This window comes from Podarcis cretensis (assembly GCF_951804945.1).
Source record: "Podarcis cretensis genome assembly, chromosome: 17".
Lineage (NCBI taxonomy): Eukaryota > Metazoa > Chordata > Lepidosauria > Squamata > Lacertidae > Podarcis > Podarcis cretensis.
The window spans coordinates 35,948,231-35,962,371 of NC_137187.1; the positions used below are offsets into that span (position 1 = coordinate 35,948,231).

At 48.9% G+C, this 14,141-nt stretch overlaps 1 protein-coding gene across 1 annotated transcript in view; it reads right to left on the reverse strand.

The window, feature by feature from the left end:
- The window catches only part of ZSWIM4 (zinc finger SWIM-type containing 4), a 40,184-nt gene extending 27,075 nt beyond the window's left edge, over positions 1 to 13,109 (reverse strand). Inside the window, exons 1-2 of the mRNA XM_079959990.1 lie at positions 12,755 to 13,109; positions 3,751 to 3,952 (exon numbers count right to left, since the gene is read on the reverse strand). Coding sequence (XP_079816116.1) covers positions 3,751 to 3,952; positions 12,755 to 12,919 — 367 coding nt within the window. The 5' untranslated portion in view covers positions 12,920 to 13,109. The remainder of the gene's footprint in view (positions 1 to 3,750; positions 3,953 to 12,754) is intronic.
- Positions 13,110 to 14,141: the final 1,032 nt, after the last annotated feature.

A 14,141-nucleotide genomic window follows, 5' to 3' on the forward strand; every position in this document is an offset into this window, starting at 1 on the left:
GTTGTCAAGAATATTACATGGACTGGAGGATATTCAGCACCAACCACATGCCACAGTCTCTGCCTTAAAGACACAGCCACAGATTATCAAAATACTTCATGGCTTACACACACACACACACACACACACACACACACACAAAGCATTCCATGCAATTAAATCAATGAGAAAACCTAGAACAGGACTTTCAACGTGGTATTTCCAATTCATTGCACCTCATGAGGCTGCAATCCTAGGTCCACCTAACCAGGGAATTGGTTGACACCCGTCTGTCGCAAAAGACAATGGAGTGTGCCTCCAGGGGTGAAGTCAAACTGCTGCATTAGCAGCACTGAAGCAACCTCTCTGGGGCACAAGCCTAGGCAGTGTGTATGGAGATGACAAGACCCCTCTCTCGGCTACGCTGATGTGGTCCAAAGGAAAGCAGAACAATACGTTTGGCACCAGCTTGGCTGCAAGAGTTGCTGGAAGGAGGTGTACAAGGCGCCATCCAACCATCTAAGGGACTCCACTCCGGATTTGTGTAGGGCTTTAGTCCTTAGCCTTTTCTTCTCCCAAACATGTCCCACAAGGCAGCAGAGGTTTAGGATCAGTTTTCCTTCTCCTAGATGGGCTCCCTTCCGAGGTTGACAAGCCCCATCTGCCCCTCACTTCCCTCTACAGCAACCGCCTTCTTGACTACTGGACCCAACCATTAGTCTCGTCCACTCAATCCACTGAGCCTGTCTTCACACGCAGGGGAAGTCCCCAACTCACTGACGGTTTGAGACCCATCGGCTACCCTCACCTGGTTTAGCCAGCCAGTCAAAGTCATTCGCAGGATGTGGCCGCTGTCGCACACTAACAGCTTCTAGGAACCACAGGTGAGAGCTGAGTGCAGGGACCAAGGGTGGACAAACTACCCAGAAAGAGCATGACGTGTGGTTCCCCCCCCCCAGAGGTAGTACTCCTCCCCATACATCCCACTTATCCCAGGGAGTAAGACCAGCTGAATTCAATAAGACGTACTGGTACTTCTGAACGGACATATATAGGATTGAACTACAAGTCATAAATTCAACTATGTGACATTTGAGAAGGTAATGTTATTGTTTGTTGTTGTTTTTAGATGTAAAGTAATAAGTGCTGGGATACTAAAGCAGAGCTCAAATAAAACAGCTGTTAAGAAATTGCCCAATGCACTTCTGTTAACGAAGCAGCAGGAAGAGTCAGCAGCGTGTGTGTTCTATCGTGGGCTGACACAAGGAAGAGATAGGAAGCAGCCAAGGCTCAGGGAACACAAACATAGCAAGGATTTCATGTTTATCAATGCCGAGGGCTCCATTTTGGCCATACATATATGGGGCCAATCCCCTGCAGGATGCTGATAGAAGTCTGCAAGCGTCAGAATTCTGCATTGCAGGGGGTTGGACTAGATGACCCTTGGGTTCCTTCCAACTCAATAATTATAGGATTCTATGAGGGGTGTATATAAAAGGGACGCAGGTGGCGCTGTGGGTTAAAGCCTCAGCGCCTAGGGCTTGCCGATCGAAAGGTCGGCGGTTCGAATCCCTGCGGCGGGGTGCGCTCCCGTTGTTCGGTCCCAGCGCCTGCCAACCTAGCAGTTCGAAAGCACCTCCGGGTGCAAGTAGATAAATAGGGACCGCTTACCAGTGGGAAGGTAAACGGCGTTTCCGTGTGCGGCTCTGGCTCTGGCTCTGGCTCTGGCCAGAGCAGCGATGTCACGCTGGCCACGTGACCCGGAAGTGTCTCCGGACAGCGCTGGCCCCTGGCCTCTTAAGTAAGATGGGCGCACAACCCCAGAGTCTGTCAAGACTGGCCCGTACGGGCAGGGGTACCTTTACCTTTTACCTTTATGAGGGGTGTATACAAGAAGCAAGTGCTGGTATTAACAGAAATACATTATCAAACTGATGACTTTGTAAAGTTAAAAAGTGAAGAGATTTTCTTGAGCCAAAAGAAAGCCAGTTAGTCGGCTGAGCTAGTCACTTCCCTTCCAGCCCAGTTCACAGATAGCCTATTAATATTTCAGCAACAGTCATCAAGGATCCACCCACAACTAATCCTGTTATTAGAGACGTTTTTCTGCTCAAGATCATCAACAAGTGTCTGGTCTCATCAGGGATGCGTGTAGTTCCGCAACTTTACTGCCCAACTACAGAATCTGAGGCCACAGTTTGGCAACCTAATGAAGCCTTTTCTTTATTCAAGCAAGTCTAAGCCTCATGTTTGCGCAGAAATGATCAACAACAAAGCAAGAGGCAGAGATTGCAACTGTCAGGAGCAAATGCTATGCAGAGCTCCAGAGTCCAATTCTGCCCATAAGACGCTATACAAGTAGACAGGGCCAAGCTGGCGTTGCCTGCTGCTCAGTGCCTCATCATGATTACCCAAAACACACCCTTCATTAATTCATACAAAAAGGGCATAAAAAGAAAGGACATAGAGGAGGCAGCTTTCCACAGCAGACCTTCAATTTTAGTATTCCCCACCTTTGGTTACTTAAAGCATTCTCAGAAAGCTCCAACAGATCATTTGGACATAAATCGGGTCACTGGAATAGGGGGGAAAGTTGTATTTTTGTGGCAGATACACTCTGTTTTATTTAAACATCCCCTACCCCGGTATTGATTGCCTCAAAAACATTTCCTCTACAACCTAGATCTTGGAACAAACAACAAAGGATGTATTCCCTTCCCAGGCTGTCCTGAAATCCATCCCCCTTTCCCTCTGCATCATTCAACCCATGCCACCTAAAACTTTCTGAACCCAGAGTTTCTGAACCCATACAGACAACACAGGTATATTTAAAGCAACAGAAACAAAAAGGCACATGACTTGGGACATCAAGTAACTATAGCCTTGATCATTATCCCCTTTGTATGTTAATCCAAGAATGGCAAGAGTGTAGCAACCTGCCACATGATCTTACATGAGCAGCTGTTAACTTAGCTTGCCCCATTACCTTGGAAACCTCTATGGTAGCAGTGAGCTGCTATCTTCCTCACTCACGGTTGCGACAAATGGCAAGATTGCATACCCTTGCTTCCCCAGCCTGTCTACGTGAGAAATAAGACTGGCCACTTGGTCCAGTGCATAAAGGTAAAGGTAAAGAGACCCCTGAGCATTAGGTCCAGTCGTGACTGACTCTGGGGTTGTGGCGCTCATCTTGCCTTATAGGCTGAGGGAACCGGCGTACAGCTTCCAGGTCATGTGGCCAGCAGAGCAGCGCACAGAAACGCCGTTTACCTTCCCGCCGGAGTGGTACCTATTTATCTACTTGCACTTTGATGTGCATTCGAACTGCTAGGTTGGCAGGAGCAGGGACCGAGAAATGGGAGCTCACCCCACTGCGGGGATTCGCGGGGATTCAAACTGCTGACCTTCTGATCGGCAAGTCCTAGGCTTTGTGGTTTAACCCACAGCGCCACCCACGTCCCGTAGTCCAATGCATATTTATTCAGAAATCGAGAGTATTTCCTCCCACATACATGCATATGCTGAAGTGCCATTCCAGACCTTTCAACTGCATGCAAGCATAGTTTTATCACTGCTTTAACTTTGCCACAAGGATTTTCCTTTGCTCAATGGGACATCCCCTCCTCCCCCCCCCCATTGCTCCATCAGCACAAAGATTTCTGCTTGTGCAGCAGAAAGCTCTCCCCCTGCATGCCCCCTAAATCTATTCCAGGGGTTCCCCCAACCCTCTGGAGCAGTGTGCAAGATTCATCCAACATAAAAGCCACTTACCTACTTGCAGGACACGGTCAACAGCACCCGACTGTAACAAATTTAGGCCACGGTTAAAGGGCACACGTGAGTCTCGCTCACCCTCCGGAGGGTGATAGCCAAGGGATGAGTACATGCATATTTCTCGCTCACTCCGTGGGAAGGACCAAAAAACAATGCGCTTCTGCACAGGTTCCGGGACGCGGGAGAAACGCTCTTCTACCTGGACGAGAGGAATAAGATCACCATTAGGACTATAACTTCCTGGGACCAGGGATCTGAATGACAACTGTCTCCTGTATAAACCCACTCATCTCTTAAGATCATCCTCCAGGTGCCACCCTTGCAGCCCAACCTTTAGACCCAAGGATCAAGTCTTTTCTGTGGTGGCACCTGAGTGATGGAACTCGCTCGCCTAGATATCTGCCTGGCACCAACTCTTAGCTTTTACACTGCCCTGTGGTATAGCAGTGTTGGGCTAGGGGGGCAAGGTTCAAGTTCCCACTCAGCTGTGGAGCTCACTGGGTGACCCTGGGCCAATCACTGGGTTTTTCATGACTGACCTGGTTCCTTTTCCTGTTAAAACTTTGATGTTTTATATTCAGAGCTTTACTTTTATTGCTATTCAACTGTCAAGCCTAACACAGAAGATGAGAATCTAAATGTTTAAAACAATACATAAGTGCATCTTTCAGTCCTGGCCACCCCCAAACAAGTCTGCGAGGCCCTCTGCCTGACATCCCGGAATGCCATAAACGGATACAGTGGTACCTCCAGTTGCGGACAGGATCAGTTCCGGAGATCTGGTCGGATCCTGAGGTTTCCGCAACCTGAGGACCACTTCTGCGCATGCGTGCACGGCGAAACCCAGTAAAATACTTCCGGGTTTGCCGTGCGCGCATCCCAAAGTTTACATAACCAGAGGGTTACGTAAATGGAGGTACGACTGTATACACTTTGATCACAAGGCAAAGCTGCATTCCCCAACCCGGCCTTGATGGAGCAGGGATGGGAAAGCTGGCGCTTGACGCCCTCTCATCAGCCCTAGCCAGCAGGGCCAGTGATCAGGGATGACTGCAGCTGGAGTTCAGCAACATCTGGAGAGAAACTGCATTGGCTGTCTGGGCACAAACACCATATTTTCATGACACCAGGGTATGACTAAAAATATTTCCAAATTCCTAGACACCAATGTGGTCAAGCAGATGGATGGCCAGCTATCTGGGCTGCTACCCACCCCGCTGAACTCTATGTACTATAAGAAGGTGCCTAGTGAATTGGAATTCCTAAGTATTTGGTGGGGTTGAGGGTGGAGACGACATGAAGCCACATGATACTGGAAGCCACAGAATTGTGACAGGCCTGGGAAAGGAATGCAAATGCTTACGCAAAGATGCGATCGCCAAGCATCATCTACCGTAAACCAGAGGCATAAAGCCATTGTTGTGGCTTGTCAGTAGCCCGTAGCTCAGAAAAAGGAGAGCAGCTATGGAGAAGCCTGCTCTGGGCCAATAGCACCCATCCCTCCCAGAGAGCAGAGAGTTCCTGCTGCCACAGATAAAATGGAGGGGGGGGTGAAGCCAGGTACTACCACACACCATGCTAAGCTCCTGTCCGGTGAGAGCTGGGTCCCGTAATCATCTTGACTTCCTTTGGTCATAGCATATCTGGCTAGTTAATGCAAGTAAGTTTGGAATTCCTTCCTCTCTCCCCTCGCTCGCCCTCCATTTTGGTCACTGAGCCTCGGAGCCTCATCCCCCTTTAGACCAAGCCTGAACAACATTCACATTGATAACAACCCCCCAAAGGCAGGGAGGCCCCAGCATGTTAATGGGAAAGTCCAAGCACACCAAGAGCAGCATATGAATGGAAGAATGGCCATATCTTAACCTCCTTATTGCTCCTCCATTTCCTGAATTCAGAAATATATGCTGGGCTTGTCACCCAGCATACCCTGTGCTGGCCTTTGTGAGAGACTGTGAGCCTGTCTCTCAGAGCAAAGGATTGAAATCTCTGTATACAGTTGTGTTTTATTTTATGTAGACCAGTAGTGATATAGTGTTACACAACTTGTAACATAAATAAATACTTTGGAGAAGAACTGAACGGGTGAGGTGTTTATTCCTTCAAGGGAATTCACGAATAGAGAACGGGATTGCTGCTGCTGTGAAGATGCAGGAAGATTTTCTGGGTAAAAGGAACCCCAAAGGGTTGGAGCACAAACCGTCTAACACCCTGGGACAAAGAGCAAATGCCTTAGGTCCATGTTTTTCAACCTTTCAGTCCAGCACTCATTCTCAAAACAAAAGCACCACCACCAAACTGGGAGGGATAGCTAATGCCACTGAAGATGGAATTAGGATTCAATATTAGTTTTAACAGATTGGAGAACTGGGCCCAAACTAACAAAATGAATTTCAACAGGGCCAAATGCCAGGTTCTACACTTAGGAAGGAATGACCAGCTGTACAAATATAAAATGGGGGACACCTAGCTTAGTTGTACATGCGAAAAGGATCTAGGGGTCTTAGTAAACCACAAACTTAACATGAGTCAATAGTTCAATGCAGAAGCAAAAAAAGCTAAGGTTATTCTAGGCTGCACCAACAGAAGTATAGAATTCAAGTCAAGGGAAGTAATAGAACCACTCTATTCTGCCTTGGTCAGATCACACCTGGAATAGTGTGTCCAGTTTTGGGCCCCAAAATTAAAGAAGGATATTGATAAAACTGGAACATGTTCAGAGGAGTGTGATCGAAATGATCAGGGGTCTGGAAACCAAGCCCTGTGAGGAACAGTTAAGGGAGCTGGATATGTTTAGCCTGGAAAAGAGGAGAGAGAGGAGACATGATAGCCATCTTCAATTATCTTTAGAGCTGTTACATGGAAGATGGAGAAAGCTTGTTTTCTCCTGCTCAGAAGGTTAGGTAGGACTTGAACCAACGGTTTCTAGTTACAAGAAAGTAGATTTCTAGGTCCAATGGCAGCATCGGGAATGGGGATGTTGTTGGCACCTGCCATGGACTACACTGCAACAGGCGGCCAAATGCCAGTCTCTGGAGCCTCCTGCTCCTCCTCCTTGCTATTCTTGCCTACCGTCCCCAAGCAAATGAACAGTGATAGCTCTCTCTGGATAGCTGCGCAGACTGGGCTTAAAAGGAGAAGTTGTGTAACCAAGCAGAGGTGATAGCAAGGAGAAGGTGGCCTTTCCCAAGGAAGGGTTGCATTGAGGGCATCTTGCCCAACAACCCTCCGAAACCTGGAGCCAGCTCCAACTCATATTCCAGTCTATGGATTATTCTCCCACTTTGTCTGAATTTTCTGCCTGGGCACAGTCTCCTGGCCCTTCAGCCTCCATCTCTTGGGATCATTCTCATTCATCTGGCTTCCCTTCCTCACAAACCTCCTCCTGCCCTAGAGACAGCAGGTGACTTCAGCCCCAGCCAAACCTACTTCCCACTTCCCCACATCTGTGACATACTGTGCGCAAACATTCTGCATGGCCCATTTCATTCTCGCTTCTCGGAACGCTCAAGACACCACAGAACAGCTCAGCCAACAGGTGCCAGAAGTTTCAGCACTGCTGCAACCAGATCTCTTAAATGCATCACAACAGGCACACTAACTTCTAAATCTATACACCAATTTCCATGCAAAGGATACTCAAAATTGGCCTTCTCTTCTATTTCTGGTTCCAGACTCCCACACAGTTGCCACGACCAACTGACGCCACAAGGAAAAGACGTTTTCTTCACTTCAGCATAAATGGTGGCCACACAAAGTCTTGGTATTCAGAGAATGGCCAGCAAGGATCAGGCAGGCTCCTAAATGTCCACTCGCAGATATTTCCTCCTAGTCCAGTTTATGTAGCTTATAGGTACACAATTCCAACTCTGTCCAGAAAACAGAAACTGGTCCACATGTTGCCACTTAACTAACTTATTTCCCTTCTTGCTGATTTATGTTAATACAAGCAGCTTCCTCGCTGGCAGAAGTTTTCTCCCATATTAAGCAATGGTCTGCTTACAAATATTCTCAGGTCTCATCCAACCTTCTTTTCCCCCTTGCCCTCTCGCCCAATCTTCTCAAATTAAAGATAAAAGAATGAGCAAATCTTTCAGCCTAAAGCTTTGCCTAAATTCTACCCAATAGTTACCTCAGGTACCAGAGCATTCTCAAATCGTCTCACAAGCAGCAGCTGAATCTTTGGCACAGGAGGATGGTCGTAAGACTCCAAAATTTCACTAAACCATCCTCCTCTTGTGCCAAATTTGTAAGTAACCTTGTGATTCAATCCAAACTTGGGCAGAACTAGATTCCTTACAAACACACACACAAACACACACGGTCTTAATATGTCATTCCCTTTCGGCCCCCTTCTCCATGCAGTCCTCTTAACTACTGGAATTTCTCCCACTTAATCTGTTCTGATGCCTTCATTAAATTCATCTCCCACACACCATATTGCTATTCTCACACCACCTTTTTTGCCAAAATTTTCAGCTCTTTCAGCATCGGGCTTCTAGTTCAAAGTTCTCTTCCAGCGCTTTCCCTGTGTCTCCATGCAGGTTCTCTCTCTCTTTTTTTAGCAATAATCGCGCCTCGGATTAACCTCACTGGCTACGATACTGCCACTGCGCAAAGCTGCAGGTTCTCTTTTTAACTCCCCATTTTCTTAATTCCACCCCCATCCCCTTTCACACTGCTCTTGACACAGGAAGCAGATGCTAGGGGCATAGCTGGGGAGGGGGTGAGCGCTAGCTGGACATTTTGTCCCAGTTGAAGCTTCCAGAGGCAGACCACTGAGGCTCCCAGTGTGTGTGTGTGTGTGTGTGTGTGTACACAAATGCGCACGCGGGGGTTGCCAAACTGGGTCTTTGACCCGGGTGTAATAAAGCCTAGTTTCAGCCCTGCTTTCATCCAGTCCTCCTGGCAAAACTCATCTCACACACAGTCTCCCTAAGGACCAGAGAGTTCTAGGCAGGATTACTGCAACGCGTTATATGTAGTTCTGCCTCTGAAGAATGTTTGGAAACCAGCTGGTGCAGAATTCAGTGGCCAGGTTGCTCGCGGGGACAAGACGGTTTTAGCATATTACACTGATCCTGGCCCAACTCCACTGGCTGCCAATTAGTTTCTGGGCACAATTCAAAGGGCTGGTTGTGACCTATAAAGCTTTAAATGGCTTAGGGCTGCAATCCCTGAACGACCGCCTCTCCCCATATGAACCAACCCAGACTCCGAGATCATCGTCTGAGACCCTTCTTCACATGCCTCCTCCATGAGAGGTCCAGAGAGTAGACCTCTTCTGCAGTGGCTCCCCATTTGTGGAATGCCCTCCCCACCCCCAGGGAGGTTTGTCTGGCACCTTCATTATACATCTTTAGGTACGAGGTGAAAACACGATTGTCTTCAACCAGGCCTTTAGCTGATTTATATTCTATGGCCTTTTAAATGTGGTGTAGTTGTTTTTTGAGCGGGGAGAATTATTGTCTTGTTTTGCTTTTGTTCTAACTATTTGTCTGTGCTTTTATCTTGTATTTTTATCTTGTGATCTTCAGATGAAGGGCAGTATATCAATTTAATAAATAAATAAGCTTCTATCTCTTCTGTGCCAACTTCCCTCTAGTATCCTTCCCTCCTTCTGACTATTCTTTAATCAAACACTGGGGGAGGGAGGGAAATCCAGATGGGGGAGAGATTGTGTCCCACTAACCCACTGGAAGATCTCCTGCACAAGCCTCATAGAAACAAATGTAAGCTTCATAAAAGCAACTGCCATTAATTTCCAGGCTAAGGTCAAGGTTTTGATGTATACAACCCTATACAGATCGTCTCGCCCCTTACATATCCTTATACGACTCTGCAGATGTGGGCCTCCTGCAGATACCATCTTATGAGAAGGTCTGTTCCGCACAATATAGGAATCAGGCCTTTAGTGTTGTGGCACCTGCCCCCTAGGAATTCCCTCCCCTTAAATATTGCACAGTCACCGTCTATGGCGCCTATGGAAGGGCTCCACCTTCCAACAAGCCTTTTCTTTCACAGTCTGTATCTATACTGGAATTGTTTTAAAGATGTTTTATCACTGGTCATCTGCCACCCTGGGCAACTTTGAGATTATGATAAATTCAATAAATAATTAACAATTTAATAAATAATTAATTCAATAAATAAATGGGGCTTGCACAGCAAACCTCCCAGTGGATTTCACCTAAAGAATCAGACTCGTCCACATCAAACTTCACTGCTCTTAAAACTGCACCAGAGAATTCATCACCTGATAACAGCTACGGTATATCACCTCATCTGACCAGAAGGTTTCCTCTACTTATTCCCGTTTGTACTTCAGCCAGCTAGGAACAGAGTTTAATAAAGTGACTTGATGGAGAGAACCATAACACACAGCCCAAGAGCAATGAGAGAAAGTAAGTCAGGAATGGTGTGCTATGGCAAAAATCAAGGTATGAAACTACAGAAAACCAATTCTGACCAGGTATATGCTACAGACAAGTGGACCTGCAGTCCTGTTCACAGACCCTGCTTAAATCCTCAATGGAATTTAAGCAGTCAACTGTACAACTGACTGCAACTTCTACATAGACTCTGCCACTTCATGTAGCTAAGTGAGCACCAAGCTTAGTTTTCACTAAGGTAGTAAACCTATGTCCTGTTTGCTATTATTTAGATTGAAGTTGGGAGCTCTTATGATAGAATACTCCTTCATCCACAAATTTCCTTGAACATGGAATATATCTGGGAGAAAGATAGGCTAGAAACCTTCTCCCAAATGTGCTCCTCTTCCTTGTGAAATAAACCGATTTGTTTAGAGAGGAATTTAATAATACACCCACCACCACCTGCAGCCTTAAGTGAAAGAGGCCAGACACAGGTCTACGTGAAATGATCAAGACAAAGGCTTATTTATAGACCATGGTTACAACCCTGTCACTTTCAAGTCAACACCATTCCCTTCACAGTGAGAATTCCATTTATCGAACTTGAGACGAGGTACCAAGTTAAAAGGCAACACTTTGGCTGTGTTTTACAACAGCTATTCAGTTCAAATTCACATGCAAGATGAGGACTATGCCTGCTCCAAATGACAAAATAGGGGGGGTTGGGTTTGGGGGGGATACCCAGTTCTATACTCTCATTGCTCCAGAGTTCTAATGTGCCTCAAAGCCAAGGCAAATTGAGGAGATGGGGGTTGACTGATAAACAGTCTACACTTACAGTAATCCAGAGAGTCATCCTTGTGGACTAGCCCATTAAATGAGCAGAATTCAGAATTTTTCAGCGGATTCTTCGCACACACAGCAGCCTTTTCCCTAGCAACACCCCTCTCCTTTTTACCGTTCCCTGATGAAACCTTCCAGTCTTGAAAATTAAAGAGATTGGAGGGGATATGCTTTTTCAGCCCAGAGCTCCTCCGCATTCCCTCCTATTTCAGGTGTGCAAGTGCTTGGACTTGGAAGTTTCACTCATTGATGGCAGTGACAAGTGACTCTTGTCTGACGAGTTTCCCAGCCTGACACAGAAATCAAACCCTGTCGTCTCCCTGGATGGAACTACAGCTGCTTACAAGGAATTCTTAGATTTGAGGGAAGGAAGTAGCTGAGCTTTGATCTCCAAGAATTGTGAGCAAGTGTGGCTTTGACAAATTTCAGAAAGAGGAGAAGAACGTGTGTAGCGAGCCTAGCCTCCCCGCACCCTCCACGCCACAGTATCACAACCTTACCTTCTCCTAGGCTTTGCCCAGACTAGTCCTGGCTCTCTCAGCTACCCAAAGTTAGCTAGTTTCAGCTATCCCAATTAACACCCACTCCACCTATTTCTCAGCAGGCACACACAGAGAAAGCCTTTACAGGGCACCCTAGGATAACCACATCCTTCAGATCAAGCTGCGTAAAGGCATCATTTGAAGAGAGGGCAGGGGTTGTGGGTGAGAGAGAATCACAAACAGATGAAGATAAAACACAGCATGCGCAAGTAGTACGCAAAGAAAGCCAGGAGATAAAATCATGTTTTTCTTCCAGTCTTAACGGACCTTGGAATCCTGGTGGGATCACACAAAAAGGGATGTCAGAAAAATGCTGGAGCTTCTCCTCAAATCAACAACTAAAAAAAGTCAAAGGTGTATGGACTAAAGAAAGAAGGAGATCCGGAATGTAATTGTCAGTCACTCTGGTGAGACCTAGAGGAAGTCTACTAAATCGCAAGTTAATGTACCAAGCAAGGCCACATTTAGGCCATTAGCCCCCTACCAGCCGTCTTGTCCCCGGTTCAAAAGCTACTTAGAGGGGACACCCTGCCCCCAATAATCCAGCCAGCCTAAATTTGACCTCCCAGGAAAAGATGGTAGGAGACAGAGCATACAAAACTAAGTATGGATGACAAGATGATAGGGTGGCAGCAGCAGGAGGGGGGAGAATTAAAAGGAAGAAAGGAGTTGGCCTCAGCGAAGACTACAGGGAGATGGCAGAGGGTAGAGATTGGTGGAGAGAAAAACAAACAGATTAGGCTCGGCTTTGTTCAAGCCTGGCTAGTAAGTAGGATTGTCAACTCAAGGGGCGCGCAGAATTCCTGCGTTCCCTTCTCCTGCCTGCATAAACCCGGCCGAGGAAGCCCCTCGACGACGCTGCCACCTGCACCCCGAGCCATTGTTCGAAGGGGCCGAGCCCCACAAGGGCAGCTTCGAAGGAGCGGGCAGCCCCAACTTCCACGGCCGGAGGCACCGGGATCGGCTTTGCAGCGCCAGGCCGCAGCCGTCGGAGAAAAGAAAAAGAGAGGGGGCAGGAAAAGCGGGGGGCTTTAGAAGGGGGAAGGACTCGTACGCGGCCGGGGGTGGGCGACGCGCTCCTGAGGATGTGCAGAGTGCCTTCGCCGTCCAGCGCCCTCGGGGGCAGCGGAGGAAGGCTTGCCGGGCAGCTGCGAGCCCCGGCACCTCTTGGGGAGAGAGAGAGGCGAAGGGAGCCCACGCAGCGGCCCGGAGCGGGGGGAGCGGAGAAGCTGCTGCCCTCACCTGCTCGAAGGCCCACGTCTCCGCCACCCGCCGGGCGCTCAGGTCCAGAAGCGTCTCGACGGCGCTGGGGGCCGAGGTGGCGGCGGCGGAGGCGCCCGGCCCCGGCCCCGGCTCGGGCTGCTCCCCGGAGCCGCCGCACCTGCGCTTGGCGGGCGGGGGCTCCATAGGCCCGGCCGATCCCCGGCCTCTCCTGCTCGCCTTGCCCGGAAACCCAGCGGCGGCGGCGGCGGCGGCCCGGGCCTGGCCCGCTCAGTCGGCCGTTCCTCCCTCTCCGCTGGCGGCGTCGGATGCGGCCCCTTTAAGGAGCTCCCACAACAATGAGCTCGGCGGCCGCGGCCTCGCCGGTCCTCCCTTTTCAACCTGCTCGCCTCCCATTGGGTGGCCGGCGAGGGAGAGACCGGCGAGGATTGGGCGAGCTCGGCTGCCGCTCAAGGAGGAAACAATGCACGCCCCCATGTCGTGGGGTTTAAATAAATATTAAAAAAAGGAAAGAAAGGAAAGTGGGAGGGGAGGGCCGTCTGGGGGGAAAAGGTGTCAATCAAAGGTCGAGAGGCCCACCCAGCCAATCAGGCAAGGCGGGGGCGGCCTCAGACCTGCCGGTGGGGTTCTATGTGGGCGTGGCCTGCGCTGCGAGCCTTCCATTCACAACATTCTGGAGCCGGCTGGGAATGGCAACAATGTGGCGAGCCGCGCATTCCAAGCCGGGAAGGGGCCTCCTCCGCCGCCCGTCACTCCCCGGGGGCTCATCGCCGCCGCGCCCTCGCCTTCCTCCCCACCGGACTCGGGGGAGGCGGGGGAGCCGCCGAGCTGCTCTGCTGCGAACCACCTTCATTCACAAAAGGACCTGGAAGAAAAGTCGTTTCCGATGTGAAAGCGTAAGGAGCAAACTTTTAAACTAGGCCTGTTGTGGAAGAATTCAGCCGCCCTGCCTCTGGGACTAAAGGAGCAGGACATCAAGGGTTTCCTCCACCCCAACCCCCCTCATATAATCCGGGGGGGGGGCGGGATTTTAATCATATTAACTGAATCGTTTTTGCTCTTTAAATAGAGCAACAGGACAATTCCAGGTAGCATCCCGTTTCAGTATCTGCTCCAAGAATGCGCACACGTCACCATTCCTGTCAAACGCTTTTGCAAAAAAGCTGCCGGTCTCCAGACTTGCCATATAGCCTGGACATTCTTAAAGCGACAGTTGAAAGAAAAAGGCTTGTGATATTAAATCTTCCCCTGAATAAGCACTAAGTATTGCTGAGGGGGTGGGAATAAGGCAGTATAAAGGGCAGCACTATAATAGGATCTGATAATGATAGCTACAACATGAATGGTCCTGTCACCTGCTCATCTCATTGGGATTCCATCTTCTGCCAGCGATGTCATTCCGCCATCT